This window comes from Rhagoletis pomonella, unplaced genomic scaffold (assembly GCF_013731165.1).
Source record: "Rhagoletis pomonella isolate Grant_MI unplaced genomic scaffold, Rhpom_1.0 Rhpom_scaffold_00012, whole genome shotgun sequence".
Classification (NCBI taxonomy): Eukaryota; Metazoa; Arthropoda; class Insecta; order Diptera; family Tephritidae; genus Rhagoletis; species Rhagoletis pomonella.
In genome coordinates, this window is record NW_023458566.1 from 21925493 (window position 1) to 21944605 (window position 19113).

Sequence of the window (19113 nt, forward strand, 5' to 3'; positions counted from 1 at the left end):
TGGCCAAATATAAATCTGGGTCGTTCCGGTTACGTAGACCCGACTGTCGTCGTGGGAACGGTTGGAAAAATGTAGACCACTCTTGTTCTCAATGTACAGCCCGCAAAAATTGGTAAGAACTCCGCCAGGCATTCAACATTTTAATTCTAGTAGGAAGTAATAATATTTAGATATAATAAAACTAATTCAACAATTAATCAAATAAAATTATAATTTAATTTGGCTTAGCGAACGCCTAACGCTGACGAGATGACATGATAAGATTAGTAGCCTCATGGCTGTTTGGAGTCTACCTTATGGGCAGAGGTGGGCACTACCACAAACAAGCGTGAGCTAAAAGTGAGCATGTGTTAGTGTACCTAATTCATTTTGCATGCTGTCGTGTTCTCATCGATGCGCTCTCGCTTGTATACGTACACGCAACGCTTACGCTCTTTTAGCACCTGCTAACTCTCTGCCCATGCCTGCTTATGGGCAATGAACAGGACTTTGAATTTAAAAAAAATATGATTATTCCAAATAATTATTTTAAAAATTCAGTGCAATGTAGAGTAACAATAAGGGTATCATATAAAAGAATTATACCAGAATAAATTTTTTGATGCATACGGAAAATGTCCTTTACAAATTTTGTCCTAAATATCGTTGAAAATACATATTCGTTCTTTATTGTTTTTTACATAGCCTAATTTTTTTAAATAATTTTTTGAATCAATCATATCTTTAAAGTCCTTTGAAAAAAAAAAGCCTGACGTCAGAGTGAAAAATTGTAAACGCGGTTATACTGTGTCGTGTGTTTTTTTTTTTTTTTTTTTTGTCGCACGGTGTAATTAGAGCTATTACTATCGCTTTGCCCTGCCGAATGTCACAAATTATTTCAATTGATTTTTCCATCTGTTGAATTATTTGCTTAGCAATTTCAAAATTAAATATGGTGCAACGGCGAGCTAGTCGCTCACTAACAGTGCAAATGGAGAGCATGAGTAAAGGATGTGCATCCACTGCTCGTCGTCAGCGCGTCGCATCTCCTCAGAAATTTGTACGACCGACCAATACAATCGTATGATTGCAAATACGGGTTGATATGACTTTTTGATGGTTGCTGGCTAGTTGTTTTGGTTGCTAAGCAAGCATACTCACCAGTCCCAGAGACAAGAAGAGGCCACCTTCTGCGTGTTGTCGCTTTGAGTTTAATTGAATTAGCAGCTGGATGCATACTTGTATGTTATTAAAGGCTTATTTAGCTGCAATAGTTGCCGTTGCACGTACATACATACATACAAATGTAAACGCAATATGTATTTGTTTTATTACTCGGTGTGGCGATGTGCAGATGCTTGTGTTACAATAATTTTGTATTGGTGGGATAATAAGTTGGAATAGTCGCCCAGTATTTAGCAAAATCAAATTGAAGTCTCCGCTGTGGAAAGAGACACTTGTTTATTGGAGCTGTATGAAGAATACACTTTCTCTCTAAATACCGTCCCGCGCCTTTAATGACATTATGATCCTTGACTTGCTGCGACTTTTGCTACAATTAAAATACTAACGGCAAAGAAATGGCTAATTGGCAGAATTTCTGGCTGCTCTCTGGTTATTCAAGCAAACATCGTTTCAATCATGTGACTACGTACATACATACATACATACATACATACATACATATGCACATACATGCACATACATATGTATGTATGTATGTAGGGTATTACGTGCATGCATTTAAATTTACTCCATTGCAATTGCCAGTGTCTGAAATTTGTTGAAAGTACTTAACTACATATGCGCCGTTTATTTGGAAAATGGCATAAGTCCTTTTGTTTTTAAATTGTTTTCATTCACAATAAAGTAGAAGAATGAAATTCGAGAATATGATCGTGTGTCTATTAATACCTAACCCATAATTTTTTCAAAAATAAATGCTGCAAATTTGCCTTTAAAAGGACATTTTCAATACCTATTCGTGCTTATGCACCAAATAATTGTATATTTTTTGTATCTTTCATTAACATTGCACTAAATTTTTTAAATAATTTGAAATTTCAAAGTCCTTTTAAAAGAAATACTGATGAAACTAAAAACGCGGTTTTACTGTATTTGGCTCCTAGTTTTGTGAGTATACATAATTAGTTTGTGTAAAATTTCGGTGTAATGCATGTTTTTTATTAACTTGTTTTTTGTTTTTTGAGTGACTTATGCCACTTTCAGAATAAATATCTTCGTTATACCGCTGATTAGTAAAACTTCTCTCTAACATATCCTCAGCATTTTTCAACATTTCAATGCATTTTTTTTTTTAAGGAATAGACACCGCTAATTTGTAATTAGTGTTATCATTAACTAGATTTGTTTTTTTGAAAAGTTGACTTACGCCATTTTCAAAATAAACGGCTCATGTACACACATATGTTGTAAGTATGTATGTATGGATGTATGTACATACATGACTGTTGTCAATATGTTTGCTTTCTCATGCAGTTAGATGTTTACATACAAATGTGGTATGTGTACGTAGTACATTCTCAGTCAAACATTTGCATATTTCATACTTTGTTGAATAAGCACTTGATTTAGTATCTTTGAAATGCAGTTGCAATAAAATGATTTGCGCAATTTTCAAGATGCTTTCAATAATTGATCCCTGTACTGCTCATAGCTAACAGCGGTCTTACTCGATATGTATGTATTTGTATGTATATGTAAATGCTACTTTTTTGTACCCAGCAGAAAATCTGACTAGCTCACGAACTAGCGTAGAACTAGACCTTTTGCCGACAGTACTTGTTCTAGCTCAATACCCAAGCAATGCTTTCAACTGTCCAGTTTTACACGGCGATGTAATTGGCGGTGGCAATTGTCGCCCAGTGCATTACTTTGCAACTAGTTTTTAACAGGTTCTTATTTTATTGCTAAATGGGAAGGATTAAACAGGATGGCATCTCTTTTTGGCACTTTTTTAACCTCAATATGGCACCCACCTCCTAGTTAAGGAGAGTTGGCAGCCCTGTACTACCCGTAGAGTGAGCATTTGCACATTTACACCGCAAGTTCCAACTGTCCCGCTCTGCCGCCGTTTTGCACCAGTTCCGAGATAGTTCTGAAATATGCAGTTCGGAACTAGCGCTATGCCAGGCTGTCTCTAAATTTGACTGCAGGGTATCTATGTACTCGTAAGTACCATATATTCGAACGTACCAGAAAAGTAGCATCTACATATGCAAATACATACCGTGTAAGAGCGCTCTATAAGCAACAACAATAGATGGCAGCGCATGAAAAACTCAGGCAGGGAGATGTGTAATAAATAGCTATCTACAATTATGGCGATTGAAATATTTTTGCTGGCTAACCATTCAATTGCGTTTTGGAATTTGTACTATCTTCTAAGTGTACGAGTGTCTGCAAATAAATTAAAAAAAAAAAAGAATACAAATATACCAAATGTCTGCATTACGCTAATTCATAAATTTTTATCTAGTATTGATTTTAAAAATTCCATTCAATTTTAAGACAAAAACGCTAATTTTCTAACTACATATAGTAGAAAAATTGAAAATGATTACTTTTTATCAAAAAATAAAAAATAAAAAAATAAATAAATTTAAGTATTGGAGTGATTTGTCGTGGTTTTGATTTAAAGGTATAATGCCACTTTAGAGACTGAAACTACGCAAACTGGAAGGATAGCCGTGCGCATTGTGAAGAATTTTTACGATGAGGTCGTTTATGGAAGGTCCTTGGTCGGGTTCCTGCAAATTTTCAAATAACGATGAGATACTACGATTTTTCTGGTATATTCTAAAGTTTAAGTTAAAAAACAAACAAACAAAATATCAAACTACATTGAAATTCTTTACACAATACATTTTTAAAAGATAAGAGGTTAAAATTATAAGCGAATCGACTGACTTTTTTTTGACTTTGGTCCTTTTGAGACAAACGGGTTGTAATTTTTAACAGACATTATTATTAAACAAACCCAAAGCCAGGTTGTCGATTTAGCCACTCTAGTGCACAACTCAACATTTTCTCTCTCTTTTCCATTGGGGTTCGGTATCGCCGTCACAATCGTTGAGCATATCAGGATCTTTATTGACGTCACTTAACCTTTAACTATGGAGGTGAATTTTTTGGACATAGTGTATTATGACCTGGTGGTAAATTTTACCCCTTCGAATTTAAGTTAGAAATTTGAATACAAATTGGCCATTTTATAATTATGTTTTCTTTTAAACTAAGCTACTAGATTTTTAAGTTAAAATAAATTCAAAATTTTATTTTTTTCTTTTAAAATCAACAACAGTCCCACTTTATTTCACAAGGCTTTTATTATTCACAAGAACGAAAACATCACATAGTAAACTTGTAAAAAAAGTGTAAAATAAAAATTAATAATCTAAAGCTTAAGGCATTCTTTTCACACAAAAAATATATATTTAAAGAAGTACAAGAGATCATATTAAAAAAATGTAATTGTAAAAAATAATTGTAAGAAAAAGTTGCATAAACGTTGAGGAGTGGTAATTTTTACACAAGCATCGGCATTTCTCCACCCACGCTTCACCTTCCACAGCAAAAACCCCACGATTGAGAGAATACAAAGGTTGCGCCGATCTCGGACCGCTATTCCTCTCTTAACGAATTTGACAGAATCGTTGTTTGCATGACGTCACACTGGTGCAACTTGTTTACGTTTTCCTTGCAACATTTTTTCTTCTTCTTCCATTCTTGCCCACGTTTTGGCATTTCTCTCTCGCAATTGTACCAGTGTGACGTCACACAAAAGTTATTCTCAAAAATCCTCTCTGATCGGCGCAATCTTGTATTCTATCATTCTTGCAAAAACCCAACTGATCAATGACGACAACGAAATGAGAAGATACTGAGAGAATCAAGTTGCTGGAGCGCAACATAGGAGAGTAATTCAAAAAAATTTTAAGAGGGCGTATAATTTTACCACCACCTCCATAGTTAAAGGTTAACAGCTCCTGAACAATGCTCATGCGACGGTGCTTTTGGTCCAAGTTAAGCAGCTTCGGAACACATTTCGCTGACAAGAGTTTTAAGCCAAAACATCGGAAAAAATTACATGGAATTAAATGGCATGGAGATGCCAACGTCTTCAGCCAGTTCTCTAATGGCAATTCAACGATTCCCCAACACCGATTTCTTCACATCCTCAACGCTTTCAATCGTTGTTGCCGTGCTGGGCTGCGTCCAGAGCGTGGTTCGTTAATGGTGTCTGCTGGCAAATAAATAATGCTACACACTTGAAGCTGTTCTATCAACACATTAGTTGGTAATAAGTAGTAGTTACATTGGTTATGGCGAAATAACCCCAAAGAGTTTTCCGATTCCTAGCTTTGAAAAAAACTAATTCAGCTGGTCGCGCAAAACAAGTATCACCCAAATTCATAAAAAATAAAGAAGACTTTAACTGCTTTATAAATCGGAAATTTGTATGAAAATTTCACTTTATAGAGCTCTACAAATCTGTTTTATTTTTTATGAATAAAGCCATATAACTTTTAATTTCATAATTAAAAATTTTCCCACATTTTATCACTTACATACATACATACATACATATCGTGTACAAGTGTTCTTACGCATACACCTTATTGATATGTATTGTTGGCACATTTCAAAGCATTTAATTGAAGTCAAATGGTTATGCAAACAGTTCCGTATGTGCCCTTCTTCTTTTTCGTCATTTGAAAAGGAATTTTACATTCGTAGTCGGTATGCTATTAAAATCTCGAGTATTTTGCACGAAAGGCGTCAGAAAAAGCAAAAAAAAAAAATACACTTCATTGCCAAGTTTCAATTCTGCAGACGAAAACGAAAAGAAGAAATTGGTGAGGGGAAATGGAATTATTCAAACACAAGTGGTGGAAGTAAAATGCCACAACAAAAGAAAAGCCAAAAGCCAATAGTAATCCTAAATAATGAAAAGCAAGCAAGAGGAAAGTAGAAGCGTAAATCAGCGAAAGCGTAAAACCAGAACAAAACGTGCAAGCATATTGCATTCAAAATTGCTTTGGCATCGATTGCCATACATAACTATATTTATTATTTACAAATGCATGTATGTATGTTTAAGAGTGAAGTGTAAAAAAAATATAAAATTTAATAGATTATTTACAAAAAAAAAAAAAACGCCAAAAATGGACGTTTTCAGCGCGAAGAAATACTTAGATTTGTTCATAACACCACGCTCTGCAGGCAGTTCCTTGTCGGGAGCCATAGACGTGGTCGACAGGCCCTGAACGGCATTCACAGGGAGTCAGTCTCGAGTTATGTAGACTCTAGACCTGTGAATGCCGTTCTGGGTGCACAACCACCGGACATAGACGAGACGACGGAGCTTCATCTGCCTCGGGAGACAAGAACCACAATGGCCCATTTTCGCTCTGGCTACTGCAGCAGGTTAAACTCATACCTGAGCAGACTAAACGCGGATGTGCCGAATGAGTGTCCGGCATCCGGAGAGACACCTCATGACTCGAAGCATCTCTTCGTATGCCCGGAAAACCCAACAAGCACAACCCTAACGCCTTTGTCCCCGTGGACCGACCCCATAGAGGCTGCACGCTTCTTAGGGCTGCCGTTAGTGAAACTTGACGACAACGACTGAGATATTAACCGATCTGGCTGGGGTTGTTGTTGTAGCCGCTACAACAACAACAACAACTAAGATTTGATTTGAGAGAAAATTGATGCTGCTGCGAAACTCGAACGCTTTTTGGAGGAAAGTTTTGAGGACATCATTCATTAGAACACCGATGTTTTATGGCAGGGATTTGCCCACTTGTTCTTTTACCTAAACTTTGTTCACATAACGGTTGTTTATCACAGCCTAAAGAAATCGAAATAGATACAGAAATATGGGCGAATCCAGCGAAAAGTCTACCGCGAAAAAAAATAAAAGTCCTATAAATTCAACAATTTTTATTGAGCTTGAGGTCGTTTTTAATGAAAAACTTATTGTGGAAAAGCAACAATAATTTGAAAAAATTGTAGAAGTGATAGCTATTTCGGAAATAACCACATTTCCTCATCAGAAAAAAAACGGCCTCAAGCTCAATAAAAATTGTTGAATATAATTGTTATAAGGCCATAAAATAACAAAAACAAATAAAAGTCCTATATCTAATTTATATATAGGCCGTAAGCAAAAACATTTTTGCCAAAAAAGGTCTCGTTAGGTGGCGCCAGGTTCGAGATATTTTGAAAAACTGTATTTATGCTCTGATTTGTTTCACCTTTGGCATGTTTAGTTGAAACGCAGTAGGACATAGATTTGCAAAAAATGGAACCGCTGGTGGCACTGATGTCAAAATAAAAAGTACGTTCGACATAAAATGCGTATTTTATTCCCGTTAAAAATCCTTTCAAGAACAGTACTAACAAAACTTTTTTAATGGAAATTTTAGTAACGTAACGCCATATAATTTAGCTGATTAAACATAAAACAGAAAAGATTTCTACATTTAAAAACTTGGAGAATTAAGCTTAAACATTTACAAAATAATTACAAAAACTTTTATACAAATAGTTTTGCCGAATTCGCAGAGTTTTGCAATTTTGTAATCGAAGTCAAAATCCACTTCTGTTTTTTGTAACGTCACGCCAGCGCGTGTGTTTACTAATATCGCTACTACCAACAGTTGTAACTTTTTTTTACTGAATTAGGTGGCATTTAATTGCTATATAAATCTTAAAAATTTAAAATCTTTTAAAATTGTGACTTCAATATTTTTTTTTTAACATTTTGTCGTACGAGTGTCACGTAACGCCAAATTAGAAATACCCATATACAGTGACTCAAACAAGTGGCCGCGTCTTGATTTTTTTTTAATATTCTTCATTGTTATGTTATTATTTTTTTCTATAAAAATATTGTCCCAAGCTTTAGCCGAAACCATATCAATCACAGTTTCAAACTTTATAAAAAATTTAAGAAAATTCAAAAGTTTTCATCCAAATTTCCACTTTTCAATCCGAGTCTTTTTGCAATGTTTTCTATATAAGCATGAATTTCTTATGAAATAAAGTGCGGGAGACTGTTTGCAACAAAATTAAAAAAAAAATCAACTCCAGTTTGTGTAAATTGCACTTGTTATATTAAAAAAAAAAACCGCAAAGGCAGTCCTTTGTTTTGGCTATAAAACTGCATACCCCGAAATGTTATGATTGAGATTAAAAATTTGTTGAATTTTGCTAAATTTTGTATAAATATTTATATGGTTTTGGTGAAAGCTTAGACGGTATTTTTATAGGAAAAAATAGCATAATTTTACTTCTTAGATCAATGGCTTACATTTTCTTCTTAAACCAATATTACTTAAAAAAACTATCAGTTCAGACAAATCCATTTGTTACAAGTCTTGCACCACTTTTTTGTGGATGGACTTAGGGTTCAAGCCCTGGTCAAAGCTACATCGCAATGGCAAACCTCGGAGTGTATTTCTGCCATGAAAAACAGCTTCTCTCATAAAAATACAATCGCCGTTCGGAGTCGGCGTAAAACTGTGGGTCCCTCCACTTTGTGTGACAACATCAAGGCGCACGCCACAAATCGGGGGAGAAGCTCGGCCAAACACTAACATATATATGTGTAAGCGCCAATCTATTCTTATTATTATAATTATCATATACAGTTACGGTCAAAATAATAGAATCAAGATTCAAAATGATGCTGTTGGCAACTTATCTTTATTTATTTATTGTTAATAATTTTCATTTAATCATCAGATACAACTTAAATAAAAGTTTCAAAGCTTGTACAAATTTCCAAAAAAATAATAAAACTTATAAAAGTGTCATCAAAATTACAAACTTTTTAATGCAGTTTTGTAGCCCAATCAATTTTAGTATGATAAAGTGCAAGTTTCATGTCGTTAAAAAATACCGTTGATTTTTTAGATTTTTTTTTTTGTGGAGGGTGTCGCATTTTTTCCATATAAATGTAAGTTTTGTTCATGCGTTACATACATGCTCGAAATCTTGCTTCTTTATTATTTCATTAAGTTCCAACACCTGGTTTACAGAAAGGTGAAAAAGCCATATTTAATACATACAAACCTATGTACACGTGCGCCGGGTATACGACGTTCGGTTTCGCCCGTTTCATAATTTGCCATTTCATATTAATCTATTTCAATTAAGTCCATTCTTAGATTGACTTAGCTTCGTGCCTCTATTTAGTGTTTCAAAGCTGTAACAATTTCGTGTCTTTTTGCACCGACATATGTACATACATACATACATACATATGTATGTACGTAAAATTCTTTGAGCGGCTGTCAGCCGTCAGCGTATTGTCGAGACGTCGAATGGTGGTTGTCTGCTCTCGTTACAATGTCTGCTTCTTGGATATGCTCTCCATACATATTTATATTTGGGCGTTACCAACTGCTACTGGCGGGCTCTGACTTAAGGATCGGTGGCGCGGCTATTAGCGATGTTGTATCGAGCATAACATCAACTCTTATTTGTTTTTATCTCAACATTTTCGGTACTTTCTTGGCAAAAATTACGCTTATTTTTATTTTATTTATTTTTATTTTTTTTTGAAAAGGTAAATAATAGAGTGTCATTTATGGGCGAATTCGCAACATTTTTCTCATTTGGGAATATTTTATTCAATATACTATATCTAAGTACATTATGTACTTATGTAAATATGTAAGTACGTCACTTGTGGTTTTTACACTTTACATACTTTAAATGAGTTTAAAAGTACTTAAAAATTGCAAACAAAAAATAAAAATGCTAACATTCCATTTGCTTTTTTTCATTTTATAGAAATGTCAATTTCACCCTCACCCTCGCCGGAGAATCTCAGGATCTGTCTTGTTGGTGATGTTGTCAACGATGCGGAAACCGTGGAGGCTGCACGTTGCTTTAATGTTCCTGTCATCACCTCTGAGAATGGCTTGGATGTTCTCAACGATTATGAGTGGCGTACCTACTTTGTGCTGAAAGATTTTGAGGGCCCCATTTACGATGCGATACACAAGAATAAGCAATGGTAAGTGAGATAGATACAACAGCGCATATGATTGTTTGCAGATGGTAAATATCATTGGTGCTATTCAAGTATGTATGTATGTACATATGTACAGGCAGGCAAAACATTCTTGTCGTACTTAGTTATGCTTTACGCAAATCTCTGCACGCGCTGACTAATTTTTGCAAAAACCCAAATCGCGCTGAAACATACATACATATACATACATATGTATTTAGAATGTTCTTAAATTAGCGCAAGTGTAGTATCTTTCAAATGGCACTCACTTGTGCATTGGATCTATTTTTAGATAATTTCTATTGGATTTATTTTTAGATAATACATACATACATATGTATGTCCGTGTGCGGATATGGCACACCATAATGATTAAATGGTAGATGTTGTATTGCTTTGATTGTTGTTATGCTTTTGTTTCTTTTTGCTTTTATTTTGAAGGGGTTGTGAGGCATATCAATGGTTTCCATAAATTGACGCCATATGTCATCTTCGTTTGGCACCCTTTGTTGGCGGCCGGAAGTTTTGATTTGTGTAACTTGGGCACTTACATTAAACAGCCTGCCAGACGGGGCAATAATTCCAACTTTCGCTGCAAGTGCTGTCAAACCATTCGAGTGTTGCCGTGTGACACAGATCGCGAATTTCGTGAGAAATAATAACCGAGCATTTTGAGTAAAATATCAAAAATATTTGTAAATAATTATTTTGCGGATGTATAAAGTTAATTAATTATAACCAAGGCAAATAAAAAAAACAACCGGTAACGGCGCTTACGCTCGGATTTTAGCACATATCGAGAAAGTTTGCCAGAAAACCATTCGCAGTGTGAACAGCCAAAATGCGTTTTCAGAATTTTTCCTGCAATTCGCTCTTTCGAAAGGCACTTTACAAGCAAAGTATGCATGAATCGTCCTGCAACTGTTTCCTGACATTTTTCAATTTGAGGCTAGTAGTCGATAGTCGTCTACAAACGATTACTCTACTCAGCTCTGGGAATAAAAAAGAAGTATGCAAATATCTCTAAAGGTCCTTCCTTTTTTAATCCTAATTGGCGGTTAAGTGCGAAAGAGAAAGGTAACAGGTTATTAATATGATAAAATAAGGAAAGATACAAAAAACGTATTAGTTCCTTACACTGAACCAAAAATCTATCGCTGGATCAAAGAAAAACTTTCCTTACTTCAAGGTCGAAAATTCTTCCGAATGAGTTAAAAATTCTCCCGGATGTGTAATTTTTCTTTGGAATGTGTAAAAACGTACACGAAAATATGGAAACGTGGATGTAAACTATCATTTTGAAGAAAAGTTGGGCAAGTTAGTGCTGTTTCGTTCCCATTTTTCGTCATTTTGATTGCTGTTTTTCTTGAATTAAGAGACGTTTTTTTTTGGGTGTAAGATTAAAATATTCGATTTGACAGAAATGTCAAAAGTAGATACACTAAAATGGATAGCGAGACCGTTGTTCGCCGTCCATCTAGTCACCCCGTTTAGCTAACCTTAGGTTAGATTATAAAAGGTGTTGTAAATTTGTTTTTTTATTTCTAATAAAATATTTTCGGAATTCTCAGCAAAATTTTTTCAATTAAACTTAATTTGCTGCAGTTCGTATTATATGAAATTTCATTAATAAAGGCTTATTTTTGACCGACCTAAGAAAGGTATGTTCTTTTGTTTTGATTAGTATTTATCTAAAAATTGGCCCAAGCATTTCCATTGTATGAAATGGAAATATATGTATCAATTAAAATTAAAATTGATTGCTTATTTTTCATATACAGCCTCATTGCGAGATTCGTGTCGAATGCAAATCGATTTTCGAGAGTCCAGTCGTATCGAAAATTTCATGCTATTGCCTAAAATCTCGACTCGACTAGAGTAAACTCACCTTGCGATATATTGGTGGTGAGTTTTGTTAAAATTATACAAACTACCAGGATGAAGAATATATGTTATTGTGTATTTCTGACAAATTGAAGCAAAAAGTAAGAAGTTTTTTATATTTTGAGCATTAAAAACATTTAATTGATTAATGTAGGAACAAAAACCGAATGTATGTGCATTTTTAATTGATTCAATAGTTTTTTTCAGTGTCAGAATATGTATACATAAATGATGGTTGCTTATGTACTATTTAAATTCAATTTACCAAGGCTGTTTTGTTAACAAACAAAATAACATACATATAAACATTTATGTATTTCTTCGAAAATATAATGTGCTTCTTCAGATTTATCGAATAAAAAATATACACCAATCAAAAAAAGTTTCCAGTACAATTTCTTTTTACAATATCTGTGCATAATGTTTTCCACAAAAATATTTTTTTTTCGTAAATTTTTTATGAAATATAATTCTATAATATAAACTATTTGAACATAAGTTTCAAACTTGTTCTAAAAGTCAGAAAAACTCGCAAAATTTTCAGGAAAATTTCAAGTTTTTTGCCAAATTTTTTTGAAAGTTTTTTGTTATGCTACAAAACTAGCCCATTCAATTTTATTATAATAATATTCTGATTTGAAGTAGCTAAGTATGTTTTTGTATATAAATTTCTTCTGTAAAAAAAAAAATTATTTGTTTTAAAAAAATTTAAAACAATTGAAATCATACATACCACACTCATATCGGACGCTTTTTGCCACGAAAACTAAAACTCGCTTGACTTACAGCTAGTGATATATTTATCGCAATATCTTTTTCACCACAGTTACAGAAACACTCGCTTGCGATAAAAGTGAAAAAGCGTTATATTTTACGATATAAGGTGTATCGCAAGGTTACAGAAACGCGCTACTGGTAGGTAGACAGAAAATAATACGCAATGCTGCTACATTTCCGGTGTGCTTCTATAAAGCGCAATTTTTTTTTTTAATTCCTTGTCGCTCGCCCACCACAGTCACCCCTGTGGCGCCGGCAAGCAAGCTTTCCACTTTCCACCACTCACAACGCCATATATCATAAATATCCATCTGTCCGCAAATATGTAAGAGCATATGTGAATACATATGAACGTGCGTACCAGGGAAGCCAACTCGTGGGGAATTAATTCCCCGATTTGCGGGGAATTTCAGTTTGCGTGGGGAATCGGGGAATGGACCGTTTTTTGTGGGGAATTTCAGTGAACATGGGAAGCGGGGGATGCATTTTTGTGGGAATTAGGTGTACAAAATTTTCATTTTTTGCTTCACTAATTTCATAATAATTTAAAAATAAAGTAAGTTGAAATGTCTCACCCGTCACCGTGGAATGAGCCGTACGCAGTTTTGCAGCTCGTTCAATTCTTGTATAATACAGTTTCAAATGGCTAAAAATTACCGTTGATTTTTTGAAGTTTTCTTTGTAGCTTTTGCCTTCATATAACGAATAAACACAATTTATTTTATGTGGAAGAAAACCGCAACACCATCGCAACACTTTTTATACTGGAATTGAGTGGGCTACAAAACTACATACTCAAAATTTTTCTAGAAAATCTAATTAAAAAGCTCGATATTTTTAAGAGAGTTTGTTGATTTTTTTTTTAATATTGCACAAAGTGTAAAACTTCGATTTAAACGGGTTTTGTTAAATAATGAACTATATTTTTATAAAACAAGCTCAAATTAAATAACAAAAAAAAATAAATAATTCTGAACCGCTGTATGTATTTAAATATTATACATATGTACATTTTTTATTCTTTATTTGTTAACAAACTTAATAAAAGTTTGGTTTGGTTTATAAATACATAGACGAATTATACATATTTAAAAATAAAATAAACAGAAATACCAGCAATATGTTAAAATACATCATATATTTTTTTTTTCGGGAAAAATCGGGGAATTCTCAAAAATGAGCTGGCTACCCTGGTGTGTACCTAGTAGTCATTTCGATTGCTTTGTTTTGCTCCTTTTGTTATCTCGCTCTTTTGATGGCGGCGAGTGAACTATTCATCATAATGTTGCTGCCAACATCGTCATCAAGTTTATTTATCATCACTTACCATACCATACCATACCTACATCTGTACGTATATATGTACATATGTATGTATGTATACATGTATAGCAAGCGTTCGTATTGATTTTGTTGTTGACATTTGGCGGTGGATCGGCATCAACATTACTAGCGTTAAATGAAAACAATCATCAATAGATACTGATGGCTGGCTATGGCAGTGGCTACCTACCATATTTTTATGAATTTCATTCATAGTTTCAGGTACTTCCATCTGTCTTCTCGCATGTACATATAAATAATTGTATGCACATGCACATTACTCTGCTAAATTCAAATTTGCTTGCACATCTTAATTTATTTATTTATCATTTCTTTGAATTCAAATTGTTTTGTATGTGATGCGCATTGCTGGCGACCGCAGAACTCGGCTTTCGAATCCCCTTTTAAATTGTCGCACTAAAATTATTATTGTTGTTTTCTCTCTCTCTCTCTCTCTCTTGATTTTCCCATTTTGCAAATTCGTGATGTGGGACTTTTACGATCACTGAGGCTATTTTTTCTTTTATTGCTTTCATAAGTGCTCGTGGAATTGAGATACGAAACATTTGTTGGCCATAATGGGAGGTAGTAAAATTGGTTAGCTGCGGTAACGCTTTTAAATATGTATGTATTTATAAAACAAATAAAAGCACACTACGTTCTTTCTGAGTAAAAATTAATACATATACATAAAAAATTAAAACAAACTACATATTAAGATGTTTAAAATAAAATAATAAAATATGTAATCAAGGCTTTTGTTCAGATTACTTAAAGCTAAATGGTAAGTGTATTAACTTTCGTTGGATATATCGCTAGCTTAGAGTGAAAAGTTACTAAGTCCACTTTTTATGAAAACTCATCTTTTGATATAGGAGGCTAAAGAAATTGAATACGCATCGTTTCGAAAATTATAAAGGCACTTGTTTTATTTTTTCCTCTTCATAAGCAATAAAAGGAAAATTTGCTAAGTCCAAATGAAGCACCACAAATCCGATAACGCCAAAATAATACGACATCTTTTAATAAATATCGAATCCTTCTGATTCTTATGGAGTTTTTCTTTGCTTTAAACGCGCAAAATGTTTGATTCAAAGTCTTGCGAAATAGTTAAAGAAAATGGCTATAGAAAGATTTTTTTCTCTCCTGTAAAATTTGTAAAATGGGACTTGGCAACTTTTCTTTCTAAGCTAGCGATATGTACTTACATCATAGATACTGTTCATTTCAGTAACTATAGTTACCATTTAGCTTCTGGTAACCTCAACAAAAGCCTTGACTTATTTCAATGATTTAGTCAACGATCCTAAATCAAAGTGTTTTTAACCGACTTCCAAAAAAGGAGGAGGTTATCAGTTCGTCGGAATATTATTATTATTATTATTTTTTTTTTTTTTTTATGTATGTTACCGCATAACTTTGCACCACGTCAACCGATTTCAATAATTCTTTTTGCAACGGAAAGGTAGTGTCTCAGAGGTGGTCAGAGGTAATTTGGTTTAGATCCGATCATTGGATCATGAAATATATAGATATATATATATTTTTTTAAGTCGGTTTTTTTTTTGCTAAAAATTTCTTGTTTTACCGATTGTTCTTTTATATCGACCCTCGCGCCACCTAACGGCTACATGCTTTGTGGCGTTTTTTCTTTTCGTATAAGTAGTTCATTTATATTATTCTAAATATGTATAAACAAAATCGGAACATAGATGCATTTTTCGAAATATTTTTTTTTTCAGTAATTTATGTTCCAGATATGTGTGAACTAATCGGACGACAAATACAAACTTTTTTTGCAGATATTATTTTTCACCTAAGTAATATATGTACTTACAGTTGTCCACAAAATAATAGGAGTGGGATATTTTAACCTGTTTTGGCTATTTGTCTTTAGTTTATTTAATGTTTCGTATTTTTTTGTAAAAGCCTAGCTGGTAATACAACAAACACCATATAAATTTACATTTTCAAGTTTGTACAAAAATTATAAAAATTCTGCAAATTTTCACCAAAATTTCAAACTATTTAACCAGAATCTTTAGAAAATATGTTGGTATGCAGTTTTGTAGCTCATTCAATTCTAGTCTGAAGAAGTGCAAGTTTCATGCTGCTAAAAAATTCCGTTGATTTTTGAGAATTTTTTCGGTTGAAGGTGTTTCACGTTTTTTCCATACAAAGTATGTTCGACAATATTATTTTATATGGGGACAGTGCCAGCAAAAAAAATTGCCAAAAATCAACGGAATTTTTTAGCAGCTTGAAACTTGCACTTCTTCAGACTAGAATTGAATGGGCTATAAAACTGCATACCAGAATTTTCTCTGAAGATTCTGATTAAAAAGTTTGATATTTTGGTGAAAATTTACAGAATTTTAATAATTTTTGTACAGCGGTTAAAATCTGAATTTATTCGTTGTTTGTTGTATACCCAGCTTAACTTTTGTATAAAAATAATAAACATTAAATAAACAAAAGGCAAATAGCAAAAACTGACCAAAATAACGCACTCCTATTATTTTGTGGACCACTGTACATATATCTTCTAAATATAAACCAAATCCGACCATAGATACAGGTTTTCAAAATATATCGACCCCGCTCCACCTGGCGGATGCATTTTTTGTGGAGTTATTTCGTTTTATTCTAAATATGAACCAAATCAGACCCTATATACAGGGTTCTCAAACATCTTGACTACTACACCTCATAGCGGATGAATTCATCCTTCATATTGCATAGCCATCGGGTTCTGAGCTAAGTTCGAAGTTTAAGTCTCTAGTTCATCGAGGAGAAGATAAAGACAATAGGACAGGTGGGTCCTGCGGGGGTAGCGTACCTAACGGAGGTCCTCAATTTGTCAATGGCCACTCTCATCATCCCAGACATCTGGAAGGTGGGGAGAGTGGTCCCACTGCTCAAACCGGGGAAACCTGCAAACAAAGGAGATTCGTATCGTCCGATTACACTCCTCTCCCCGGTAGCGAAGACACTCGAGGCCTTGCTACTCCCGTACTTCACAAATCACCTGACCCCAGCGAAGCATCAGCATGGTTTCCGTAAAGTGCACAGCACAACAACAGCACTTAACGCCATAAACACTCAGATAACTCGTGGCCTTAACCGTAACCGTCCCTGTGAGAGAACGATTCTAGTAGCGTTGGACTTGTCAAAGGCGTTTGACACCGTCTGCCATTCCACGCTACTAGAAGATATAGAGGCCTGCTCTCTCCCACAGAGGCTCAAACGGTGGTCGGCAAATTATCTAAGTGGTCGACATTCGTCGGTAATGTTCAGAGACAAAACGAGTAAGCAGCGAAAAATAAAACAGGGGGTTCCTCAGGGTGGTGTCCTTTCCCCGCTACTGTTTAACTTTTATATTTCAAAGCTCCCTCAACCACCAGAGGGAGTCTCGATTGTCTCCTATGCCGACGATTGCTCGATTATGGCGACTGGGAATGGAATTGATGACCTGTGTTCGAAAGTAAACGGCTATCTCTCCGAACTTTCTCGCTTCTTCACTGCAAAGTGTCTAGCCCTCTCCCCTACGAAATCCTCCGCGACCCTGTTCACAACCTGGACGAAGGAGGTCAGGCTACCGCTGGGGATTCACGTCGATGACACACCAATTCCGACGGTGAATAACCCCAAAATACTCGGAGTAACTTTCGACAGCCTGCTCTCCTTCTCTGCGCACTCAACCGCTATTGTCAATAAAGTACAGAGCCGCAACAAGGTCCTCAAGTCGCTAGCCGGCAGTACTTGGGGCAAAGACAAAGAAACGTTGCTGGCAACATACAAGGCAATAGGCCGGCCGGTTTTGAACTACGCAGCGCCAGTGTGGTCGCCTGGGACTAGTAGGACGCAGTGGACGAAGCTACAGACCGTACAAAACACCGCACTGAGGATAGCGACGGGATGCCTCCTGATGACGCCTGAACACCACCTGCACGGCGAGGCGCAAATGCTCCCGGTAAAGGAGCACAATATTATGCTCTGCAAGCAGTTCCTGATCGGGAGCCACAGAAGTGGCCACCCGAGCAGACAGCTGCTTGCAGAGGAGCCCTCGCCTAGGCACGTCAGGAGACATCTATATGAACTAACGGACGAAGTCCAGAGGTTCATTAAGCAACCTCTGGACCCGACAGCCTACAGACAGGCCTTGAACGGCATTCACAGGGACTCAGTCTCGAGTTATGTAGACTCTAGACCTGTGAATGCCGTTCTAGGCACACCACCCCCGGACATTGACGAGACGGAGCTTCATCTGCCTCGGGAGACGCGCACTACACTTGCACAACTTCGCTCCGGCTACTGCAGCAGGTTAAACTGCTACTTGAGTAGGCTGAATGAGGATGTGCCAAACGAATGTCCGGCATGCGGAGAGACCCCACATGACTCGAAACATCTCTTCGCATGCCCGGCAAACCCGACATCCCTAACGACCTTGTCCTTATGGGCAAACCCCGCAGAAGCTGCACGCTTCCTAGGGTTGCCGTTAGTGGAACTTGACGACAACGACTGAGATACCAACCGATCTGGGCGGGGTTGTTGTAGCCGCTACAACAACAACAACAACAGGTGGATGTAAATAAAAGTTTGTAAAAAAAAAGACAGAATGTAATGATATTTTTTAATCTAAACAAGTAAAAAAGTCTAAGTTCGGGCGGAGCCGAATATAAGATACCCGGCGCAAGTATCAAATATAGTTTTTTTCACCTTTCCGAAAACTACCGTTACATGGTAAGCAGGGGGTGCATTAGAAATATCGAAGTTTCAAGCATTTCTGAAATTTACCTTTATATAAAAAGTGGGCGTAATTTTAGTCCGATTACAAGCACAATAATCATACCGAGTTTGGTACATATTGGTCGAACGGTTACCGAGATACATACATTTATGTGATCATAAGTGGGCGGTGTCACACCCATTTTCCAAAATCTTATAAACGTATTTGTGCCAAAGAATTATTGCAAACATAAATTTTGAATAAATTAGCTTCGGTATTTACTGATTTATCGACGATTTAGTATATCTCTAAATTACCGTTATATGGGATGTGGGCGTGGTTATTGTTCGATTTTAAAAATTTTCAG

General features: G+C 35.5%; 1 protein-coding gene across 3 annotated transcripts in view; it reads left to right on the plus strand.

Moving 5' to 3' along the window:
- Nucleotides 1-19113, plus strand: part of LOC118748101 (protein ECT2) — a 52551-nt gene that overhangs the window by 15148 nt on the left and 18290 nt on the right. For all 3 annotated transcript variants that reach the window (XM_036482406.1, XM_036482405.1, XM_036482407.1), the window contains exon 2: nt 9811-10036. In XM_036482406.1, coding sequence (XP_036338299.1) covers nt 9811-10036 — 226 coding nt within the window. The remainder of the gene's footprint in view (nt 1-9810; nt 10037-19113) is intronic.